The sequence below is a fragment of the Camellia sinensis genome, chromosome 14, assembly GCF_055761805.1.
Source record: "Camellia sinensis isolate YWXY chromosome 14, ASM5576180v1, whole genome shotgun sequence".
Taxonomy (NCBI): Eukaryota; Viridiplantae; Streptophyta; class Magnoliopsida; order Ericales; family Theaceae; genus Camellia; species Camellia sinensis.
This window is the reverse complement of record NC_138974.1, coordinates 79,382,841-79,405,389: the sequence shown is the minus strand read 5'-3', so window position 1 is coordinate 79,405,389 and position 22,549 is coordinate 79,382,841. Positions and strand designations below refer to the sequence as shown.

Below are 22,549 nucleotides of genomic sequence, written 5' to 3'. Positions count from 1 at the left end.
TGAAAGTTGAACACGCAACCCAAACTTCAAATTTTCTGAACACGCAGCCCAGATAGATAGTGAACACGCAGCCCACAATTTAACTGAAAGTTGAACACGCAGCCCAAACTTCAAATTTTCTGAACACGCAGCCCAGATAGATAGTGAACACGCAGCCCACAATTTAATTGAAAGTTGAACACGCAGCCCAAACTTCAAATTTTCTGAACACGCAGCCTAGATAGATAGTGAACACGCAGCCCACAATTTAACTGAAAGTTGAACACGCAGCCCAAACTTCAAATTTTCTGAACACGCGGCCCAGATAGATAGTGAACACGCAGCCCACAATTTAACTGAAAGTTGAACACGCAGCCCAAACTTCAAATTTTCTGAACACGCAGCCCAGATAGATAGTGAACACGCAGCACACAATTTAACTGAATTTGCATGTAGCTTATTTCACTTCATCGGCATACAGCCCATTTCATCTCATTGGCACACAGCCCATTCATTCCATTGGCACACAGCCCATTTCATTTCATTGGCACACAGCCCAGTTCACTTCATTATTGACACATGTATTCATTCTGAATGCAGGTTGGTTCTCGCAGTGTGCGGGGGTATGGTTCCACCATTGCGCGGGACTGGTATGCTAAGCTCCCGGAGGGTGTCCGAGATTTGGTAGATTTGGCAGGATTCGGGCCCTTCTGCGTCGGGTTGTCACGTTGTCCTGCCAGGAGGACACTGATGGCAGCCTTGGTAGAGAGATGGTGGGACACCACCAACTCCTTTCATTTCTCTGCTACCGGGGACATGACCATGATGCCTTTTGACTTCGCTGTATTGACTGGCCTTGACGTTGGAGGTTGGTCCATTCCCTACGATGAGGATATGGGCGAGTGGGAGGCCGCCTGGATGTATTTATTGGGGGCTCGCCCACCTGTTGACAGGGTCTCTGGGAGGGTCCGATACACTTGGTTCTCTTCCCATTTTCGGCGGGCGGAGATGGTGCCTGAGACTCCCGAGGAGACAGAGCAGTATGCCCGCGGTTTCCTTATGTTCCTCTTCGGGACTACCCTGTTCGCCGACAGAGGGAACACCGTTGGGCTATACCTGCTGAGCGCTCTGGTCGACCTATCACAGGTCAGTAGATATGACTGGGGTGGCGCCGGCTTGGCTACCCTTTACTTTTATATGAGCGCGACCTCCCGTGGGCGGGGCGATTTACTTGGCGGCTACTAGAGAGCCTGTGAGGTAATTTTTTGTCCTCTTGATTTACATTTCTGCTCTTCATTACTTGTACATTGCACACACAGCGCACTTTTACAGTCTGTATTTTGCTCTCAGCATTTCGTACTTACATTCTGCACTGCTTTTCTCAGCTATGGGTCTATGTATACTTCCCATCATTAGCCCCAGAGTTGGAGGTGGCGGGGATTCTCATGACCCCATATTCATTGGTGTTCGAGGGCCCGCACCGGCCGAGACCTCGAGAGACCCTCCTTAACCTGCGACAGTACTTCGACACTGTGCGACATTCAGAGGTACCTCAGAACTTTCAATTCCTTTCATTTTCATCTTTGATTTGCCCTGTATATTCTCGATTTCTGATTGGTTTATGCTTTTATCATTCGCAGATCACATGGCAGCCCTGGGTGTCCCTGGGTGACGGTCTCCGACTTTAGTATACTGGAGCGTCAGACATCTCCCAGTATAGGGTCCTGCTTGAAGGGCCGGTTGGCAGGGCATGGTTCCTGGGAGAACGCTTTCTGCGCCAGGTATGGGGGTATCTTTCTCAGGATCCTCCCGCAGTACCTCCAGCCAGTATGCGGACTGCTGACAGGCTGTCTTATTCGGAGGTAGTCGGCGCCATGCTGGGCAGTGATGCTTTACTATATGTTGAGGAGGGGGACTACGCCACTTACCGTCACATATACTTGATGCCTCCATTGACGGGAGCTCATATCCCGATGATGAGGCCTGCCGGTATGTCATCCTCGGGCCAGGCTCGGGCTCGGGCTGCAGACGCCCTTTCTACTAGCAGGGCCGGTACATCTAGAGGTGGGAGTAGACCGGTTCCTCCGGCTCCGTTGACTCATCCTCATCCCGGATGGCCAGATATGCCTACTGAGTTGATGGCATGGCAGTATGGGGCTAACTTTCCGACTCCGATTCCACTAGAGCCTCCGATGCCCAGTGATCGATACGCCATTGATCCGGACTCACCGCCGGTATGCTCAACTTTTTTCATTCATCATTCAGATGTTTAGACACTCTTCTGTTCACTGATGATTATGAGCTCATTTTTGCAGCCATCGCGAGGGTACATGGAGGAGGTGGTTGGACTGGTGGCCACACTCGAGGGCATGGTCCTGCGTAGGGAGGCACAGTTGTTTGTCGCAGGCATTCAGGTACCCTTCAGTTTTCTGGCATTTATCATACTTCTGATGACATGCTGATTTCTACTGCATCGATAGACCACTTGTGTAGAGCACATCTAACACACACCCCACTTGTACACTGTATTTACATGCACCCACTTCATGTAGCCTTTGCTTGTATCTGTATCTGATGTATATATTTGGACTGATGCATTTGAATTGAACTTTTTGTTTTCAGATGCCTTCATGGTCCGGTCAGCCGCAGACCAGGCCACCTGGGCCTCCTTGGGGAGCTGGGCCATCTGGGCCTTTTCAGGGGGCGGGGCCATCTCGGCCTTCCCGAGGATCCGGGTCATCTAGACCTTTTCGAGGAGCCCGAGGAGGGCCTGTCCGCAGACGCAGGGCTCACGTTGTGGAGGTGGAGCCTGATGAGGAGGAGGAGGATGCTGAGGAGGAGGAGGAGGCTACCGACCGTCAGTCAGAGACATCTGCTGAGGAGGGAGGCTCCGGCTTTGGCTCGGGGAATAGAGGCGAGGCTGAGGGGGATCCTGAGGATGACAGCCCCGACTCAGATGATGATGATGGTGCGGAGATTGTCCCGCAGAAGAGGATGAGGAGTGCTTCTCGTTCCCGTTCCCGAGGACTCTGATGTTGCTATTTCCTGCTTTATTTTTCTTTTTGCTAGTAGTTTGTAGCACTTTGCACATTGTTAGGCAGTTTTATTTTTTGTAAAACTTGTACCTTTGTTTGTTGTAAAGCATGATGGAATGAAATAGCTTTTGAAAAGGTGTTTGTATTTTAAACTTTTAGCATCGTATCGCATCATTTTGCACCACAAGAAAAGAATGAATTTGAATGGGAATGTGCATTGTGTAATCACCAAGTCAGGTAGTGAACCGACGCAACAAACTAAGCAACTCAACTTACTAAGATATAGCAGGACCTTAGGAAGTTTACAACTCGATAAGCAAAATGCAACAATGTTGACAACGCAAATAAACAAGACTTTAAACGAAGATTGCTTAAACAGAGCGCAATGACTCAAAAACACGAAACACGTCCACTCGACAAACAACTCGATAAGCAAAACAACAACTCGATAACCAAGACTCAACAACAACAGAGTGTACTTCTAACGATCTGGGCACCGGAACGCATCCGAAACGAAGGCCTTTGACTCTCCCGTTACATGGAAATGCTTGAAACTTTCCTCAAAGGGTAAAACAGGGCCAAGGGGACACACTGCAGCATTGCCGGCCATCCCTGGGAGCCGGCCGGCCATTTTTGTGGAGAGAGACAGCTGGCCGGCCATTTCTGCAAAAAGTAAATGGCTGGCCAGCCAGAAAAGGTGGCTGGCCGGCCATTCAGTCCTGCAGCCACCAGATTTTTGACACGTGTCCCCGTGAATAGTGTCTTTCCTTCTATAAAAGCCTCAACTTCGGGAACATTCATTTCATCTTAGTTTTAGACAAAGATGGAGGCGTTTCTCGCAGAAAATCTCATATCTTGGATCTCTTCTCTAGATGGCTCGGAAAAGCTGAATTTCCGGGGTTTCGGCTTGAATGCACTATTCACGCTGAGCCGTACTTCGCTACAACTTCCTTTTCTCCATGCTGCGGCAAGGTTCTGGAATCCAGTGACGCACGTTTTTAGCTTTGGCGGCCAAGAGATGTGTCCCACTTTCGAAGATTTTCAGGTTTTGATGGAGTCTGAATGCTCTGAGGTGATCTTGCCCCAACTCCGTTTTGGCCATGCTCAGACTTTAGGGCGGATGTGTGGGCTCACGGCGCATGACGCTCGATCTCTGATCTGCAGTGGGGAACTAGACATCCTCGGCTTGATCCACCGTTTTTCCGACGCCGGTGACCGCAGCAACCATTATTGGCAGGGTTTCCGGCAGCACGCCCTCTGCTTGTGTATGTTGTCTCACTTTCTGCTTTCCTCGGGCTTCGGCGGGGCTAGCATTCGCCTGATTGAAGTCGCCCAAGGTTTGAGAGAAGGAAAGAGCTGTATTGCCATGACCTTGGCCGAGACACTGATGGGCTTAGATTCTGTCTATCGCCGGGAGGCGACTAGGTTCGCTGGGAGTCCACTACTGCTGCAGGTAATGTTTCCCACCCAACCTCACATATATATTTGCTCACATCACTCGACCCTCAGGCTCGGTTTTTCTCACAAAACCCTTGTCTTACTTTTCTCTCATCGTACATCTCTCTGTTTTTTATTCTCTCATTTTCCATCCCTCCCCTAGGTATGGTTAATGGACAAGTTGCAGGTTGTGGACTCTTGCCCGGCTTATTCAGCTCGAGGCTACTTCTTTCGGCAGCGCCTTGTCAATGCTCTTGACGAAAGGTGGTGGTTCGATTGGATGTGCAATTTGTCCGCAGACAGCATTGCTTGGCGTTGTCCTTGGCTCAACCTCCCGGCAATGAGCTATAGTATGTCCCGCATGATTGGGATCCAATTGATTGGTCTAACCCACTGCGTATTCTATTTTCCGTTTCGGTTCCTGCGTCAGTTTGGCCATGATCAGACCTGCCCACCGGAGGGGATTGAGTACCCAGCCGCTTTCCCGATCCGGGGTGTACAGCTTGCCCGATATGCTACGGCATGGAGGACTAGAGAGCTCCTGGCCCCTGCTTCAACTTTCAGTTGCACTTTGTCCGATGAGTGCTTGGATTGGCTTAATGAAGAGGCACAAGTTGGGCCTAGCTTGGCATCAGATGCTCCATCCAGCTCTGGGAGGGGACGCAGAGATACTTGATTTAACTATGCCCCAAATTTATTGCTTATTTAGCATTTTCAAGTTTTCTTTATGAATGTACTAAAAAAAAAAAAGCAACATCGATTGTAATGCAAGAGCAGGAGAACTCAGTTTTGAAATCAATGAAATTGAAAGTTATGGTACTGAAAATTTTCCACTTTTGGTCCAAAAATGGTCTTAGTCGTAAAAAGATTAATTTGAACAAAGTCAACTTTTATTAAAACTTTTCAAAACTATTTTCGATGCGGATCAAAACTGGACACGCCGAAGATCTGTCACTGAAATGCACAACCCTAGATCCCCGCAACTGGAAAGTTGCCCCTAGTCTGAAGAACAATGCGGCACTTCAAAGCAACGGAAAGTTGCCCCTAGTCTGAGTAACTTTGCACCGTCGCGGCAACGGAAAGTTGCCCCTAGTTTGAACAGCACTGTACCGGAGATCACGATAAATGCTGATGGATAAAGATGACTGAGATGATCAAAGTGGACAGAGTTGATCGGGGAAAAGTTTATGGCTGAACTTCGATGTGAAGTTGCCTACGTATCCCAAAGATGGGAATCAAGCCTTACGTAGTTCAGGCGAAGGTTCACTCGAGTATTTTTACTCTCCTTTTGCGCTCTAACTTTTGCCAAGGCCGCCCTTTGCGGGTTTTCAACCTTGCGAGCTTAGTTTTTATATTTTCTAATTTTTTGTGCTCTGAATTTTGCCTAGGTCGCCCTTTCGGGTTTTCGGCCTAACGAGCCTCTCAAGGATAGTATTTCTTCAACTTGTCCATATTGATCGGTTGTGAGAACTCCAAGCCATCTAGATCCATCAAAACCACAGCTCCACCTGACCAGATAGCTTTGATGATGTAAGGACCAGTCCAATTGGGTTTGAACTTGCCCCTTGGGTCGTGGAAGGGAGCTCGGTTGTCTTTGAGCACCAAATCTCCTTCTTTCAGATTCCTGGACTTAACCTTCTTGTTGAAAGCCCGGGCAATTCTGCGTTGATAGCCTTGGATGTGGTACAGTGCTTTCAGTCTTCTTTCATCAAAGAGCATGAGTTCTTCGAATCTGCTTTGCTGCCAATCTGCTTCGGCTATCTGGCATTCAGCCAACACTCGTAACGACGAAACCTCAATCTCAATGGGTAGAACAGCCTCCATTCCATAGACCAATGAATATGGAGTTGCTCCAGTAGAAGTTCTGATTGAAGTCCTGTAGCCCCACAGAGCAAATGGCAGCTTGTCTGGCCAGTCCCGATAGGTTCCCACCATCTTCTGTAGTATATGCTTGATATTCTTGTTGGCGGCCTCAACCGCTCCGTTGGTCTGCGGCCGATATGTAGATGACTTATGAAAAGCCACATTGTATTTCTCCAACAAGTCTATCACTTCTTTCTTGAAGTGGGAACCATTATCTGAAATTATCTCGTTTGGCACCCCGTAGCGACAGATGATGTTATTTCTGATGAACTTTGCGACATGCGACGCCTTCAACACCGCGTATGATTGGGCCTCGACCCACTTTGTGAAATAATCTATCGCTACTAGGATAAACTCATGCCCGTTTGACCCTTTCGGGGTAACAGCTCCGATCACATCAATTCCCCAGACTGAAAAAGGCCATGGAGAAGTCATGTTGTACAGTTTTGACGGCGGGATGTTCATGCGGTTTGCATGAATTTGACACTTGTGGCATCGCCGAACAAAGCTAATACAATCCTCCTCCATGGTTGACCAGTAGTAGCCCTGTCTGAGGATCTTTCTGGCCAGCATTACTCCATTCATGTGTGCACCGCACTCCCCCCCATGGATGGCTTCCATCAGGCGTTTCGACTCTTCAGCTTCTACACAGAGCTTATGCATTCCCAGATGACCCCTTTTGTACAACTTACCTCCGCAGATGATAAACTGAGCAGCCATTCTTCTGACAGCCCTCTTATCCTTGGCATTTGCCCCTAGTGGATATGTCTCCTTTTCCAAGAAGTTCCAGATGTCGTAATACCAGGGATTGCCGTCTTGAACCTCATCTATGGTGGAAATCGACTCGTATGCTGGCGTGAACTTCTGATCAATAATGACCGGACGCATCCGGACTCCGGACGGAATGTCTATCATAGAAGATAGAGTTGCTAATGAATCTGCAAACCTGTTGTTCTCTCTCACGAGGTGGGTGAAATTCAGCTTCTCAAACCGAGGAATTAACAAATCTAAGGTTTGGTGGTAAATTATCATCCTTTCCTCCTTGACTTTCCAATCTCCTTTTGCTTGAGACACAACAAGGTTCGAGTCCCCAATGACGTCCAACCGTCTTGCCCCTAGTTCCAGGGCTGCTTCCAGGCCAGCAATACATGCCTCATACTCTGCTTCGTTGTTAGAAACTTTGAACCGGAGCTTGAATGCTAAAGGAATACGGGAATCGTCAGGCGCTATCAGCAACACCCCTATCCCATATCCATACTGGTTTGACGCTCCGTCAAAGTACATCGTCCAAGTTTCATCTTCGACGTGCAGAATAGCTTCATCTAGGAATAGATACTCAACCGCTTCATCCCCCTCAACCGGGTGGTCGGCAAGGAACTCCGCTACCGCTCTGCCTTTTACTGACTTGCGCGTTACATACTTCAAATCAAATTCGGAGAGCAACAGCAGCCATCGAGCTAGCCTACCCGTAAGTGCTGGTTTCTCGAAGAGATATTTGAGGGGATCCAAACGCGAAACCAACATTACAGAGTGGGCTAACAGGTAGTGCCGCAGCTTCCTGGTTGCCCATACCAAGGCCAAACAAGCCTTCTCCAGCGGTGTATAGCGGGTCTCGTAATCCAGCATCTTTTTGCTCAGATAGTATATGGCCCTTTCCACTTTGTCTTCTGACTCCTGCGCGAGCATGCAGCCCATGGTAGTCTCAGTTACCGAAAGGTACAATATCAACGATCTCCCCGGCTCTGGTGGCGACAACACGGGTGGGTTCTGTAGATATTCTTTGATCTGCTCAAAAGCTGCTTGACATCGGCCGTCCCATTGGAATTTCTTTCCTTTCTTTAGGAGACCAAAAAGTGGTTCACAAGTCAAGGTTAATTTAGAAATAAACCGTCTTATGAATTGCACTTTACCCAGAAAGCCTCGCACCTCCTTTTCAGTCCTTGGTGGTGGCATTTCTAAGATGGCCTTGATTTTGGAAGGGTCGACCTCGATGCCCCTTTGTGTGATCAGAAACCCTAGCATCTTTCCTGCTGTAACACCAAACGTGCATTTCTGGGGATTCAGTCGCAGCCGAAACTCTTTGATCCTTTGAAAGAATTTTTGTAAGGCGGTGTAGTGGCCCTCTCTATCTTTGGACTTGACAATCATGTCGTCCACATACACCTCGACCTCCTTATGGATCATATCATGTAATATTGTAGTTGCTGCCCGTTACGTAGCTCCAGCATTTTTCAGCCCGAATGGCATCACTCTATAACAATATGTACCCCACGGGGTCGTGAACGCAATCTTCTCCCGGTCTTCGGGTGCCATCACTATCTGATTATAGCCTGAGAAACCATCCATAAATGAAAGCAAGGCGTGCCCTGCCGTGAAATCCACCAATTCATCGATGTGCGGCAAGGGAAAGTCATCCTTCGGACTGGCCCTGTTCAAATCTCTGAAGTCTACACAGACCCGAATTCTGCCGTCCTTCTTTGGCACCGGAACTATGTTGGCCAACCAAGTTGGATATTCAGATACCAGCAGGAACCCTGCGTCAATTTGTTTGGTGACCTCTTCCTTAATTTTGAGGGCCCAGTCCGGGCGAATCCTTCTGAGTTTCTGTTTGACAGGGCGGGCCTCGGGATCAAGAGGGATCCGGTGCTGTACAATCTCCGGATCGATTCCAGGCATGTCTTCGTAGGACCACGCGAAAACATCTTTGAAATCTTTTAATAAAGCGACTAAGCGCTCGCGCTCCTCTGAAGACAACGTGGACCCGATCTGGACCAGCCGCGGGTCCTTCTCAGTACCAACATTCACAGTAGTGATTTCATCCATTAAAGGTTTAACAAATCTTTCCTGCTCTTGATCAATTAATCGTTGCAAAACTGGGGGAATTTCTCCCTCGTTGTTTTCATCAAAATTTTGAAAATCCTGATTTAAGCAATAAATCAAAGGCACAGAAAAATACTCGGAAACCACATCCACATCATTCTCATTAAATACTTCCAAGCCGTCAGATTCCTCTGTTACAACAGACTCAAAAGAAAATGAAAAAGACGACCTAGACAGGACCGTGGCATCTGGGTTATCACCCCCAGGAATACCGGACTCAGACTCAGTCGAGCTGGAATCTGATTCCGACGCACAAGATTCGGTGGAATCAGATTCCGGCTCACTACCTGACCCGGAACTGCTAGATAAAAAGCCTTCTTCATATTGCCAGATGAGAGAAGGTGCGATAGATGCATCCAAGATTGGCGCTGGAAAGCCCGCAGCTATTTCATCTCCAATCACAGAAACCGAAGAGTTATCCCCCAAGCACTCTTGGCCGATCGGAGGATCTGATAGTAGACTCGCCAGTGCTACCCCCATTTCAAGCTCTGTGCTCTCAGAATCCACTGCTTCACACTGCTCAGCCTCAGTTGGTGGGTCTGTCTGCACTTCGGCAACGTCATCCCCAGATAATTGTATGTCGAAGAAGATTTCAAAACCAGGCACGCGCGTCCCCTCCGCGTTTAGCCATGGCTCTGGGAAGCCGCAGAATGGAAAATCTTCCCCCTCCCGGACGAAACGTCCGTTTAGGGTACCCCAGATGGGCCTGTGCATTAAATCAAATGGCTTCTCGGCCTTCTTTGCTCTGGCCCTTCCGGCCATTTCTTTTCCTTTCCTCACCCAATCCTCCTTGGTGGGCAGATAACCCAGTCCAAAGGCGTGAGGGTTGTGTGGCACTTCGGCCAATACTGAGACGCCCTTCCGGCCGCTTCTCCCTAATCCCATCCCGGGGGTATGTTTTAGCTTGTTCATGAGGTAGATAGATTGTGCACTAACATACATGCCCTCATTCGCAGCCATGACATTCTGCACCACTTGAGCCTCGGCCAAAGTGAACCCTGACAAAAACACATCCTCCGTGCCGTGCTCGATCTCCAAGACGGGTGTGGACACTTCCGGCGGCGGATGGATTGATGAATTCCCAAAAACGATCGCTACCCCTTTCCCGTGAGGGTACTTTAGCATCTGATGTAGAGTGGAAGAGACTGCTTTGACCAGGTGCAACCACGGTCGCCCCAAAAGTAGGTTAAAGGTTGCGGGAACGTCCAAGATATGAAATTCGATGCTGTGTTGCCCTGGACCAACCTTGGTTTGAATTTTAACAGTCCCCATCACTTCTCTGCTGGTATTGTCGTATGCTCTGATCACTTGGGTAGTTGGGACGAAGTCCACGGGTTTCAACCCGATTGCATATGCCGTCCTGGTTGGGCATACATTAATCGCAGACCCGGTATCAACAAGTACCACCTGTATCCACTTATCTCTACATTCCACAGAAATATAGAGAGGTTTGTTATGACTTGTGCTCTCAGGCGGTAGCTCCTTGTCCGAAAAGGTTAATGCCGGGGAACCTCCTCCCGGAAAAACCAGCCCAACCAGTTGTTCAGGCGTGGTGTCTATGGAGAGTTTGGACTTGTCCATAGCAGATAGGACAGCTTCTCTGTGTACTCGTGATGCCATTAGCAGTCCCCAGATGGAGATGTCTGCTTGTATCTTTTTTAAGTGCTTCAGCACAGCCTCATCTTCAATCAGCTTCTCCTTCTGTCTCTCCGCTTCTCTATCTTTCCCGGATGCCTCGGGTTGGTCCAGGTGTGGGGGCTTGAAGTACCGCCCACTTCTTGTCATATGGTCAACCTCATCGAGGTACCAAGTATCATCCGGCTGGCCACTTCCCCAGTCTTCATCGGTGTGGACAAGACACAAGTCGTCATCTTCCCACCACATTCCGCTGGCAGCCAACAGACACCTGTCTGGCTCCAGTTTAGTTATTCTCTTAATATCCCCTGTCCCTATGCTCGCAGCATTCTCCATTTTCGTGCACGCAGCACTTTCGGTCCCCTCAGGGCCTTTAGCTTTTCTAATTCTCTCAGCCTCCTCAAACGTTTCTCGTTCCAGCTGCGTCAGTACAGCTGTTTGTTCAATAGTTCCCATATCTATAATGCCCATGTCTTGAGCGGAATTCTTAACACCGGCGCTCTCCGGCGATACAACTTGACTTTCGGCTGTTCCGGCCACAACTGATATTTCTGCCCCTGCCGGGCTCTGTTCCGATTGGGCTTCCCCCACTGCATCCGGTTGATCTTCGAGCCATCCGGTGGCCTCCTCTGATCCCTCATAATCGTACCAATTGATTGACGCCTCCCCCAGTTCCTGGTCATCTAGAAGTTGTAGGTTGGCAAAGTCCTCCCCTACGGCTGTCAAATCATCTGCCCATAGCCCAGATCCATCCCCCCGGATCATGCATAGCTCTCCTGCCTCTGGAAATTCTACACTTAGCCCAATTCGGCTCGTTGATAGGATGTACTTGCTTGGATCATAGGCTCCCCCAGCAAAACTCTGCCCAGTCCCAGATTCAACAATCTCCTTCTCTTCCAAAATCTGCCCTGCCCTGTCTTCGACGGTCACCACCATCGGTTCTGGTTGGGTTTTGGAGATGTCCACCATGCACAAGAAATCAGTGCAATCGGGGAGGAGCACCTCTGGCTTGGGTAGGTGGGTGGGCGTAATATAGATACTAGGATCGTAAGATGCGACCCCAGTCTGGATAAAGTTAATTCTTTTGGGAGGAGGAGCTTGGTTATGTGGTGGGAGAGGGTTGGTTGTGACATTGGGTTTATCAGGAGGTGCGATCACCTGTTTGTCAATAAGATCTTGGATCTCATGACGCAATCTGTAACAACGGTCGGTGTCATGACCGTGTTGTTGGTGGTACGCACAGTATTTTGACGGGTCGTAAGAGGGGGGGAGTGGATTCGGTAATGGCTTTGGTTCCAGGGGTTTTAAATGATTCTTTCTGATCAATATTCCCAGAACCTTGGTCAGAGGCATATATAGTGGGGTAAAGGTTCTTTGGCCTCGCGGTTGGAATCTGTTGGCTTGTGTGTTGCTTCCGGACGCGCCGGAGAAGGGTGTGGCAGTCATGGGCCTTGGAGGGGGAGGGGGAGGGGGACTGGTGGTGACCATACTAACTTCCGAGGCTCTCGTATTTGCAGCGCCACTCGGGCCCGCATTGTTGTTACGGTTGAAGGTCCTCCTCGGTTGTTCTCTGTCGTGGTCAAACAGACCTTGTTTCATTGCGTCTTCGATTTGCACCCCCATATCATGTAAATCTGCGAAAGTAGGGAAGGGGACTACAATCATCCTCTGCATTAGCTTTGGGTGGAGATTGCGCACAATCATCCGGATTTGATCTTTGTCCGTGGGCCTTAAAGTCATCATTGACGCCTTCGCCCTCCATCGGATCACAAAGTCCGAAAAAGATTCCTTGGGCTCTTGCCTTGTCGTTTCGAGATCACGAGTTGTGATCTCGATCTGAGTGTTGTATGAATATTGCGCGACAAAGGCCTCAGCCATTTCATCCCAATTCTTTTTCACTTCATCTTGTAATCTTGCGTACCAATGAGAGGCCACACCCGACAGGGTTCGGCCGAATAATGAGAGTTTCTGTGGTCGTGTTAGGCCCATTGGCCGCAAGACGTCTGCGAACAGTCGGATATGGACCATGGGGTCGCCGGACCCATCAAAACGGTCGATTTGTGGCATTTTGAACCTATCGGGGAGTGTTACGGCCTCCTCGGTATATCCATCTTCGATATCCGGCATAGCCTTGACCCCTTGGGATTTCTTGAAGAGCTTCTCCAGTTTGCTCAATTTCAGAGCTGTGTGATCAACCTCGACCTCGAATGGAGAGTCCGGGTGATTGTATGTATGGACCTTGGACAGTTGTGGTGGAAGCGGGGGCGGAGCTGGCCCCGTTGGAAGACTCGTGTCCTCTTGTAAATTTTGGACATGCGGCAGAGTATTCTGGGCATTTGGTGGGGCGTTCTGAACAGTAGGTGCCTGCTCAGGTAACGGAGCCCCTGCCGGAGGAGGAATTTGTTGTGAAGCAGACGCTGTATTCTGTTATTGCAGTCTAGTGATTAATTCGGCCTGTTGGGCCATGATCGCGGCCTGCTGTTTGGAGAACTCCGTTTGACGGGCGGCATCATCATGCATCTGTCTCATGCTCTCCTGCATCTGGCGCATTAGAGCCTCCATCCCTGATGTATTCTGTTGATCCATCTGTCTAACTGGTATGTCTATTTCTACAGCAGTAATTGAGACCTCAGTCCTATAGTCCTCTGATGAAGTAACCCACTGCTCTGACAACCTCTGTTCTGACACACTGCGCCTTTTCGGCTTCCTTCTGGTAACAGGGGGTAGAGAATGGAACACTGGCTGTCCGTCGATTAGATCCTCAGATCGATGGAGTCGACGACCTCGTGTCCAAAGTGCTTGGGGAATGCCTGTTGGGTTGGAAGCAATTGTGCTAGAACTGACCTAGCAAAAGATAAATAAAGCGAAAAGGAAATAAATAAACAGATAAACGGGCAGCATAACAGCTTAAAATAAAATGCAAGACACACAGTCGGGCATAATCAACACACAGTCAGTAAGCTGAATAACACACTGTCCTCAAACACTGATTATTATCCCTGTATCACTGTCCTCTAAAACAGAATCTGATATCCGCAGATAACTAATTCTCAAATACTGGCTGATGCCCGCAGGCCTGATACCCATAATACCGAACTGATGCCCGCAGGCCTGATACTGATAATACCGAACTGATGTCCGCAGGCTTGATATTCAAACTCATATACTGATTTGATGCCCGCAGGCTTGATACTGTCAATACTGAACTGATGCCCGCAGGCTTGATACTGATAATACTGAACTGATGCCCGCAGGCTTGATACTGAAACTCATATACTGATACATGCATTCCTGTTAGAGACGCACTCTAAAGCACATAGCAGATAAGTGAGAGCCAAAACACCCCTATGTTGGGGTAGGGTTTCCCTGTCCTATTGTGTCAGGAGCTAGGGTTTCATTACACACGCAGCGGTTTCAAACAACCTATAAACGGGTAAGCAACCTGTCCTAGTTTGGAATGGTCACTATGGATCCGAATATGCACTAGGTCGAATGGTCAAAGAGGGTGCCCCGGTAAAACCGGGGTTTGTGTTCCCATACTGGCAGAGCCCACAACCGGTCAGCCTTATGGTCATGCCTTGACAAGACAAGCCTCCGGCAAACCGTTCAGGAATAGCAGATGGCAAACACGGTGTCCTAGGCGCACCAATGCAAATGCAATGCAAAGAAACACACAAGTGTAGTAAAAAACAGATATCACGAGTTCGAGTCAAGTTCTCTAAATCCATAGCAGAGTCGCCAGAAACTGTAGACGTCCCCGAACGCCCCGGGAGGGTTAAGTCTCGTTCTGTTCATTTGGGGTCACTACAGCTCGGACTCTTAAATGTCACGGTTCCTAATCTGAACCAAAGAGTCCAAATCCGGCAAATCGTTTTGAGAAACTGATTTTTTGAAAAAGTAGTGCCAAATATGGACTGCTTTGCCAGATACAGAGTCGCCACCTAAATATTTTATTTTGGGAAATTTAGGAAACCCTGACTCGGTGCCAAGAGGCCACGTGTCCGTCATCACCAAAGTTGCCTCGGCTCGGGAACTTGGGTACGATTGGGGAAGGTCACTTCGTGAACACCCCCGCTCGCCCGGTCATAGACCGGCCTCTACTAACCATGATATCAATTTTTGAAAATATTGTATGTTCTTATTCCGATTTATTAGCCTAGGTTACTATGTGATGTGCACAGCATACAAATATAGACCGGGTCGCCTGAATTGGAACGAAACATTTCATGTTTGTTTTTGAAAATGGTTTGCTACCCGCAGGTAGGCTTGAAACATTTGATGATTTATTCCAATTCAGATAACCCAACCTTCACCCACAGGCATTCAGGCAGGTATATCAGATAAGCACATAGCCTCATGGTAAGCATGCTATTCATGGCAGCACTCACACGCATGCAAGGATGCTAAAGCATAAAGCTTACCGAGTACTCCAAGCCAAAATAGAAACTCATTAGAAATCATGCATGAATCCTAAGTACACAGAAATGTCTAATGCAACGCATGCAAAAATGCAACTATAGCAGGCTCGGCTATTCTAAGATGGTATATGAAATGCTACAGCTATCATGTATTCAATTTGGAATTGAAAGTACAATGCAGTTAGTATGATGCTCCGAGCCCGGTGCATGCAATACAGATGAATGAATGCAAACATGCTATCATACTGTATGCTAATTGAAACATGCCCTAATCTAACCATCATAAACGGATAAATAAAAGGGAAGAAAGACGTGGGGTTGGAAGACATACATCACACTCACGCACACTTATTACAATTATGCCCTCGTAGAGAGGGTCCGAATAAATAATACAGTCTAAATATTACAGTCCCGAATAAAAGAATATTACAGTCCGAAATATTACAGAATCCTAATTAATTAACAAATTAACTAAGAAAACAAGTAAAACTAGCGTGCAAGCCAGGGACTGCCTTGCTTCTGATGGATGATGCATGTCCGGATTGTCTTGCGCGGAAATCCACCGGAATGCCCCAATTAGCCTCTGTTTACACCTGTTCTTGAAATGCGTGCCAAGCCCCAAAAAGTTGCTGATTCTTCGTTTTGCTGCAACAGAGAGCAGGAAAGGGGCATAGCAATGTATTTGCACAGATATATGCATGTCTCGATCCTCGTGCCACCAATCACGCATACCGAGGCATGATGGCCGAGGAGTCGAAATGCACAACTCGATATAGAATGAATGCACATGAAATTACAGCTAAAACCTAACTCCATCATGGATAATCCGGAGTGTCGGTGACTGGGGAATTGAGACACATTCCGTCACTCGGAGTACGAAATGTACCTCGTTTCCCGTGCCCGGGCTAACTCTTATTCCGGACATGACACGATATGCATGATATGCATGAAATGCAACTAAGATACAATCCTAACATATACAATACTATGGAAATAAAATGCCTCGAAATGCGTGCACACGGGCACACAAATCGAGAAAATGACAGAATGTAATCTAAGATACAAACTAGTATGTATTATGCTATGAAAATGAGGTACCTCGAAATGCGTGCACACGGGCACGCAAACCGAGGCAATGACGGAATGCGATGAAATGACATGGAAACATGATATGGGCTTATACCAACATGAGTGAGCCTCAGCCACACTCACATAGGATGCCGGTGAATGAAAATGGGGTGCCTCGAAATGCGTGCATACGGGCACGCAAACCGAGGCAATGACGGAATGCGATGGAATGACATGAAAACAATGATATGGGCTTATACCAACATGAGTGAGCCTCAGCCACACTCACATAGGATGCCGGTGAATGAAAATGGGGTGCCTCGAAATGCGTGCACACGGGCACGCAAACCGAGGCAATGACGGAATGCGATGGAATGACATGAAAACAATGATAGCAATCATTCTAATGGAATTTCAGTAGCAAAATATGGGGGAAAACAGCCCCGAAATGAGGCGAAATGACATGAAATGCATGGAATTATCTCGAAATGTGAATTTAGGCACCCGAAATGGCCTATAGCTATACCAAACATGCACAATATGGACATGCAATGCAAAGACCGAAGCTAGAAAGTCCCAAAAAAGGCACTTTCACAGTTATAAACATGGCCAAACAGCAAGCATAGGTATGGCAAAAATAGCATGCAAGAATAGAGGCCAAGAGAGGGGTAATGAAGCAAGTGATATAAGCAAAACCCAAACTGAAAAATTTCCTTCTACAACACTGAAGAGGGACCAAAAATATGAATATTTACAGTATATGGCAGCCTCAAAATCAGTATACAAACATGATAGAAATGTGATGCAAAATAAGGCTCAAAAGTGGCTATAACATGAGGTATACAAAATAATCACCAAACAGCCAAAGACCCTTAATAAAACATGTAGAATGGACCAAAATAAGCACTTTTCCAGAACTGTAAAATGGCCAAAAACAAAAGCATGGTAGGCTAACTAAACATGCAAGAATGGGGAATAAAAGAGAGATATAACATGAAGTGACCTATGGAAGCCCCAAACCATGAAAGGACCTAAATGAAACATGAAGTATGGACCAAAATAAGAACTTTTCCAGAACTGTAAAATGGCTAAAAACAAAAGCATGGTAGGCTTCCATTGCATGCAAGAATGGGGAAGAAAAGAGGAGTATAAAGGTAGGTACAACATGGAATCCCCAAATGGTGTTTAGCCCTTCTTCAATGTTGAAGAGGGGCTCAAAATAAGCCTAATATCAGTTTACAACATGCTCGAAAATAAATTTCTCATGGGCCAAAAATAGTATGCAAGATTGTTACATATAAGAGGATCAATGAAGCAAGTGTGTCATGGAGGGCTCAAACAGGGTTGAGCCCTTAATGAAAAGTGAAGATGAGCTCAAAAGAGGGCCCTTTTCAGTTAGGACCGGAGCTTGAAACAAAAAGCAAGTGAGGCTTACAAATGAATCAAGAAAAAGGGTCAAAGTGAAGAAAAGGTTACTCACCCTTGAAGACTCAAACTTTTGTTGCTTCTTGGATGAATTTGCAGCTTCTTTGGCCTTTGAGAAACCTTCCTTGTTGCTGGAAATGAGGTGGTGGTGGTAGAGCTTGGTGGTGTAGAAGGAATGATGCTTAAGGACTTAAGGTTTTTCAAAGAATTGAGAAGGATGAAGATGGAGTTGTGTATGGAGGCTTGAAGGAGAATTTTTCTAACCCCAAAATACTACAAGGCTTGCTTGCTATATAGGCCAACAAGGGGGTGTAAAGGTGGGGGAAAAGGAGAGTAATATTCCCCCACGAAATATCCCCCAGATAAAGATCTTTTCTGGGGGATAAAGCCTCACAGCTGTAAAGGGAACAGTGCAAGGAATACGGCTGGCCTGGTACTTTTGTTGCAGGTGGCCGGCCGGCCACACCCCCTAGCCGGCCGGCTAGGGGTCAAAAGGTTCAATGAGATTTTCTGGCCGGCCACCAACTGATGGTGTTCTCCTATGTGTGTACAACACAACCATGTGGTTAAAATTCCAAGAAAGTGGGTCCAAGGGGTTCAACATTAGCCCGGAAGGAGGGGGTCAAAAGGGTCAAGTTGAATTAATGGCCGGCCATGAACTTTTAGGGTCCTCTCATGTGTGTACATCACAAATATGTGGTTCAAAGTTCAAGAAAAAGGGTCCAAGGGGTTCAACATTAGCCCGGAAGGAGGGGGTCAAAAGGGTCAAGTTGAATTAATGGCCGGCCATGAACTTTTAGGGTCCTCTCATGTGTGTACATCACAAATATGTGGTTCAAAGTTCAAGAAAAAGGGTCTAAGGGGTTTAACATTAGCCCGGAAGTGCGAAAAACGGGCGCCGGAGGGCGTCGGAGGATGTATAACTGGTTGCTGCAACAATTGCTGGCCTCCCACCCTTCAGTGACCTCCCCGGTGATAAAACAGAGGTACCTGCCAAAAATGAACGAAAACCGTTGCAAAACGAATGCTCGGGGACCAAAACGCGCAGATCGGGGTCCCGAAAATGGGCTGTTAAGCACCGAAAGTGGCGTTCGGCCACGAAGTGGGCTTCTCAGCCCCCAGTGTCCCTCAAAAGGGAGCAAATAGGAAGTATGCCAAAAATTAGAGCAATAGGAGATGGTTAAGCGGTCCCGAACCGAGGCACACGGCCTGACGGCTCCGAAAACCGGGAACCAGACTCCGAAACAGGCAAAATGGCCTACGGCCACCAAATGTAGCCTACGGCCACTGAGAGATGGTCTACAGGACCTCTCCCTTCCCTCAGAAAAAGAAACAGAGAAAACCGAGCCTGGTTCGCAAACCGAGACAAGGCACAGAAGAGGGTTCGGAAGTCCGGAGGCAGGGCTCACGGCCACAACTCTGAAACTTATGAACGAGCACATTATGCAACATCACCAAGCGCTCAATCGGTGACGTCTGAGTCTTAAGGTCGGTCAAAAATGGGGTGTCTACAATACCGGTTGGAGAAGCGTGGACCAGTCCGACGCATTCCATTTGGAACCCGTTATATCATAATTGCATCATCAGTCTTGATACTTGTAGATATTTTCCAACTAATTGACAAAATAAGTAATAATAAAAAAAAATGAGTCAAATTCAGTAATAAGTTGTATTTTGACTTGAAAACTTAAAAATGTTGAAAATATGTTTAAACTTGTTTAATTATCAAGTCCAACGAGTTTCAATGCTAAGTTCCAGTAATTTAATTTTTTTATTATAATATATATATATATATATGAAGTTGTTAAGGTAAGTGGTAAGTTATTTAAATTTGATGTGAAAATTTAAAAAATTTAAAATACAATCAACTTATTTGGCTCAAATGCATATTTGAAGGGTTCGAAAATTAATCAAAACCTTTATGGCTTGCAAAATTCAGTTTGAGATTTGTCGACTTCGTTTGAATTCATAAATGTGGTTAGGGCTTCAAATTCAAGTTCAAACTTTGGTCATGACTTCAAATCTAGGTTTGATATCAGTTTGTGATTTCGAATTGAGGTTTAATGTCAAACTGTGACTTCAATGCTAGGTTCAGTTTCAAATCACAACTTCGAATCAAATCAAAAGGAAAATTTCAAATCACACATCTTGGATTTATTGCAATTTGGGGTTGATGTGATTCGATGAAAATGACACATAGGAAGCTACCATCATGGTTGCGATTCTACACACAACTTCAAATTGAAGTTTAATCACAAAAAATAAAATTTTTAAAAATAACCTTAAAATGGAATCTACATCTTCAAAAACCTAATGATAGTTATTCCCCAAGGTTAAAAACTCATTTGAAAGTAGGGTTGCACAAGAATCCGACACACCCATTTTACCTGTTTGACTCGGTCGACACAAACTACACACGGATGATTTTGAAATTGTTGGAACAAATTGTCTTGACCTCTTCAGTTGGTGGTCTTTGGGTTTTTAAAACTTGGTGATGATCTTGTCTATGTAGGATAGAAATTTAGTGCTTCAAGTCGCGTTACTAAGTTGTTATCCTAAAGACAATATTTGCACCCACCAAAAGGTATGCAGAGGGTTACAGCAAATTTGCCTCTAGGATACAATGAAGCCTGATCTAAAGATCAAATCTACCGGTGTTTGCACTAATAACAGTAGATCATAATACTCTTGATATAATCAAGAAAATCAAGACACTGATAATCAAATTTGTAGAACTTAATTACTAGTAAGAAAAACAGAAATTTGCTTAATAAACTTTTGTTTGAAAACTCTAAATCAAGAGGGAGAGAGAGAATTGCAGGAATGAATTCTAAATTTTTGAATGGTATGAAATGGCTGATTTCGTAGCCTATTTATAGGTCTTGATGCACCTGATCGAATGGTCATGTCCCTTGATCGCATCCGATCAGATCTGACCGTTGGATTGATGATATACGGTGTAGATCATTCTCACACTAAATAGATGCTTTGACTAATCACACCTGATCACGATCGAGTGCCATCTAATCCGTACGATTGCGCACATCTCCAATCAATAGCTATGATCAACCCACTCCAGATCGAACACACAATCGTTTGATCGGTTGGTTGACTCATCGCCAACGAACGCCACATCATTGCCACGTGGAGTTGATTGTATTCCATGTCACGTCATCGGTCCAACCTGTCCGATGCAAATAGGAAAGTGTCCTCATGGCGCCAATGCGTCCGTGCCAAGTGCAAAGTGTGCCATCAAATGCCACATATCCCACTGCCCATGCCTCTCGCGTATGCGTGTGCAGATGGTGCGAAGCACTATCCTTGCGATGTGGGTGCATGCACACTAGCTTTTCCCTCACAATTCCATATTCAAAGGAATATTCCTTGTATCACTTTATTAAGTACTCCATATTTTCCTCTCTTTCCGTTGTGGGACAAAGCCCTAAGCTTGTTTCATGTTTTCCAAAGAAAAACATGGAAGGTTTTGAAAACACTAAAAAATAAACTATAAATTTGAAAACCCATTTTGAAAATTTCCCAACATTCTCCCACCATTTTCAAAATATCAGATGATGATTCTTGGTTCACTTGGCAGCTTTATGCATAGGTGAAAATATCTTACGATTTGAATCATTCACTTAGTGAAGACATCTCAAAGTTAGTCAAGATGGCATAGTAGACTTGTGTGATAACCCTGTTCCATGTTATGTTAATTAATCTTAATTATGATTGTGGTTATGTGCTTAATATGATTTTGAGTGCTACTTATATGTTTATGTGTGCGTTTGAATTCCTATTTGTTCACCGCAGGAAAATCTATTGATTTTCTACTATAGAATTTACATATGAAGGTCGTAGAGGCGTCAGAAAGCGAAATTGACTGTATTTTTGTGCTTAGCATGATTTTTAAAGCTTATAGTGAAATTTGACTAAAAATTGATTCGGATCAAAATAATTAGATTAAATTGATTAATTTAAGCTCAATTAATTAGCCTTAATACAAGTTGATTAAGCAAGTGTATATACATGGCCTATTTACACATAAACTCACCATTTTTTAGCTTAAAATCTGGTATACACTCTAGAGAGAGGGAAAGGGAGAGGGACGGTCCTAGAGAAAGAATAGAGGCAAGATTGTGAATTTTGGCTCAAGGCTTGGGAATTGGAAGCTAGACTTAAGGAATTGACTGAATTTTGGGGAGCCTCTAGGTAGGTACCCAACTCTTGATTCATAAGTTTGAATTGTGATTATATGAATTCAAAAGAGAATTAGTAATAAAGAACAAGAATTAAGCTATACATGATGAATTTGAAGTCAAATTATACATGCATGAAAGAATTGTCATGGTGTGAAGCTTCATTTTAAAGATTCATGTTTGTATTTAGTAGATGGTTGTTGAAACATGAAGAATATAGCATCAAGTGATACATGCATACATAATTTTCATGAGCTCCATGATTATAAGCATCATTTGTGCCATTTGAAATAGAATTAGAGTAAAAAATTAACATGCATGCATGATTGATGAAGATATGAAGTTTGTATGAGGTTGAATGCATGAGTTTTGAAATTGATGAGGGGAATTGGGAATGATTTTGGAAATGGACCGTGATTTTGAACAATTGGTCTCATATTGCTTATGTTCTCATGTTATGTAATGCGTTCCCATGTTTTTGTACCAAAAAAACGAGCTTTGGACCTTTGAATATCAAGTTTGAGCTTCAAACAAAATTCTGGAAAACCCAGAATTTGACTTGTCTGCTCGAGCGAGTAGAAAAGCCTCGCTCGAGCGTGAAATTGTAGCTCCC

At 45.9% G+C, this 22,549-nt stretch overlaps 1 protein-coding gene across 1 annotated transcript; it reads left to right on the top strand.

Annotated features, from left to right (window-relative positions):
• Positions 1-1,808: 1,808 nt before the first annotated feature.
• On the top strand, positions 1,809-20,723 carry LOC145807112 (uncharacterized). The gene is made up of 4 exons (XM_082905042.1): positions 1,809-2,213; positions 2,295-2,393; positions 2,602-2,893; positions 20,620-20,723. Exons 1-4 carry the CDS (start codon positions 1,809-1,811, stop codon positions 20,721-20,723), a joined length of 900 nt encoding a protein of 299 aa, XP_082761168.1.
• Positions 20,724-22,549: the final 1,826 nt, after the last annotated feature.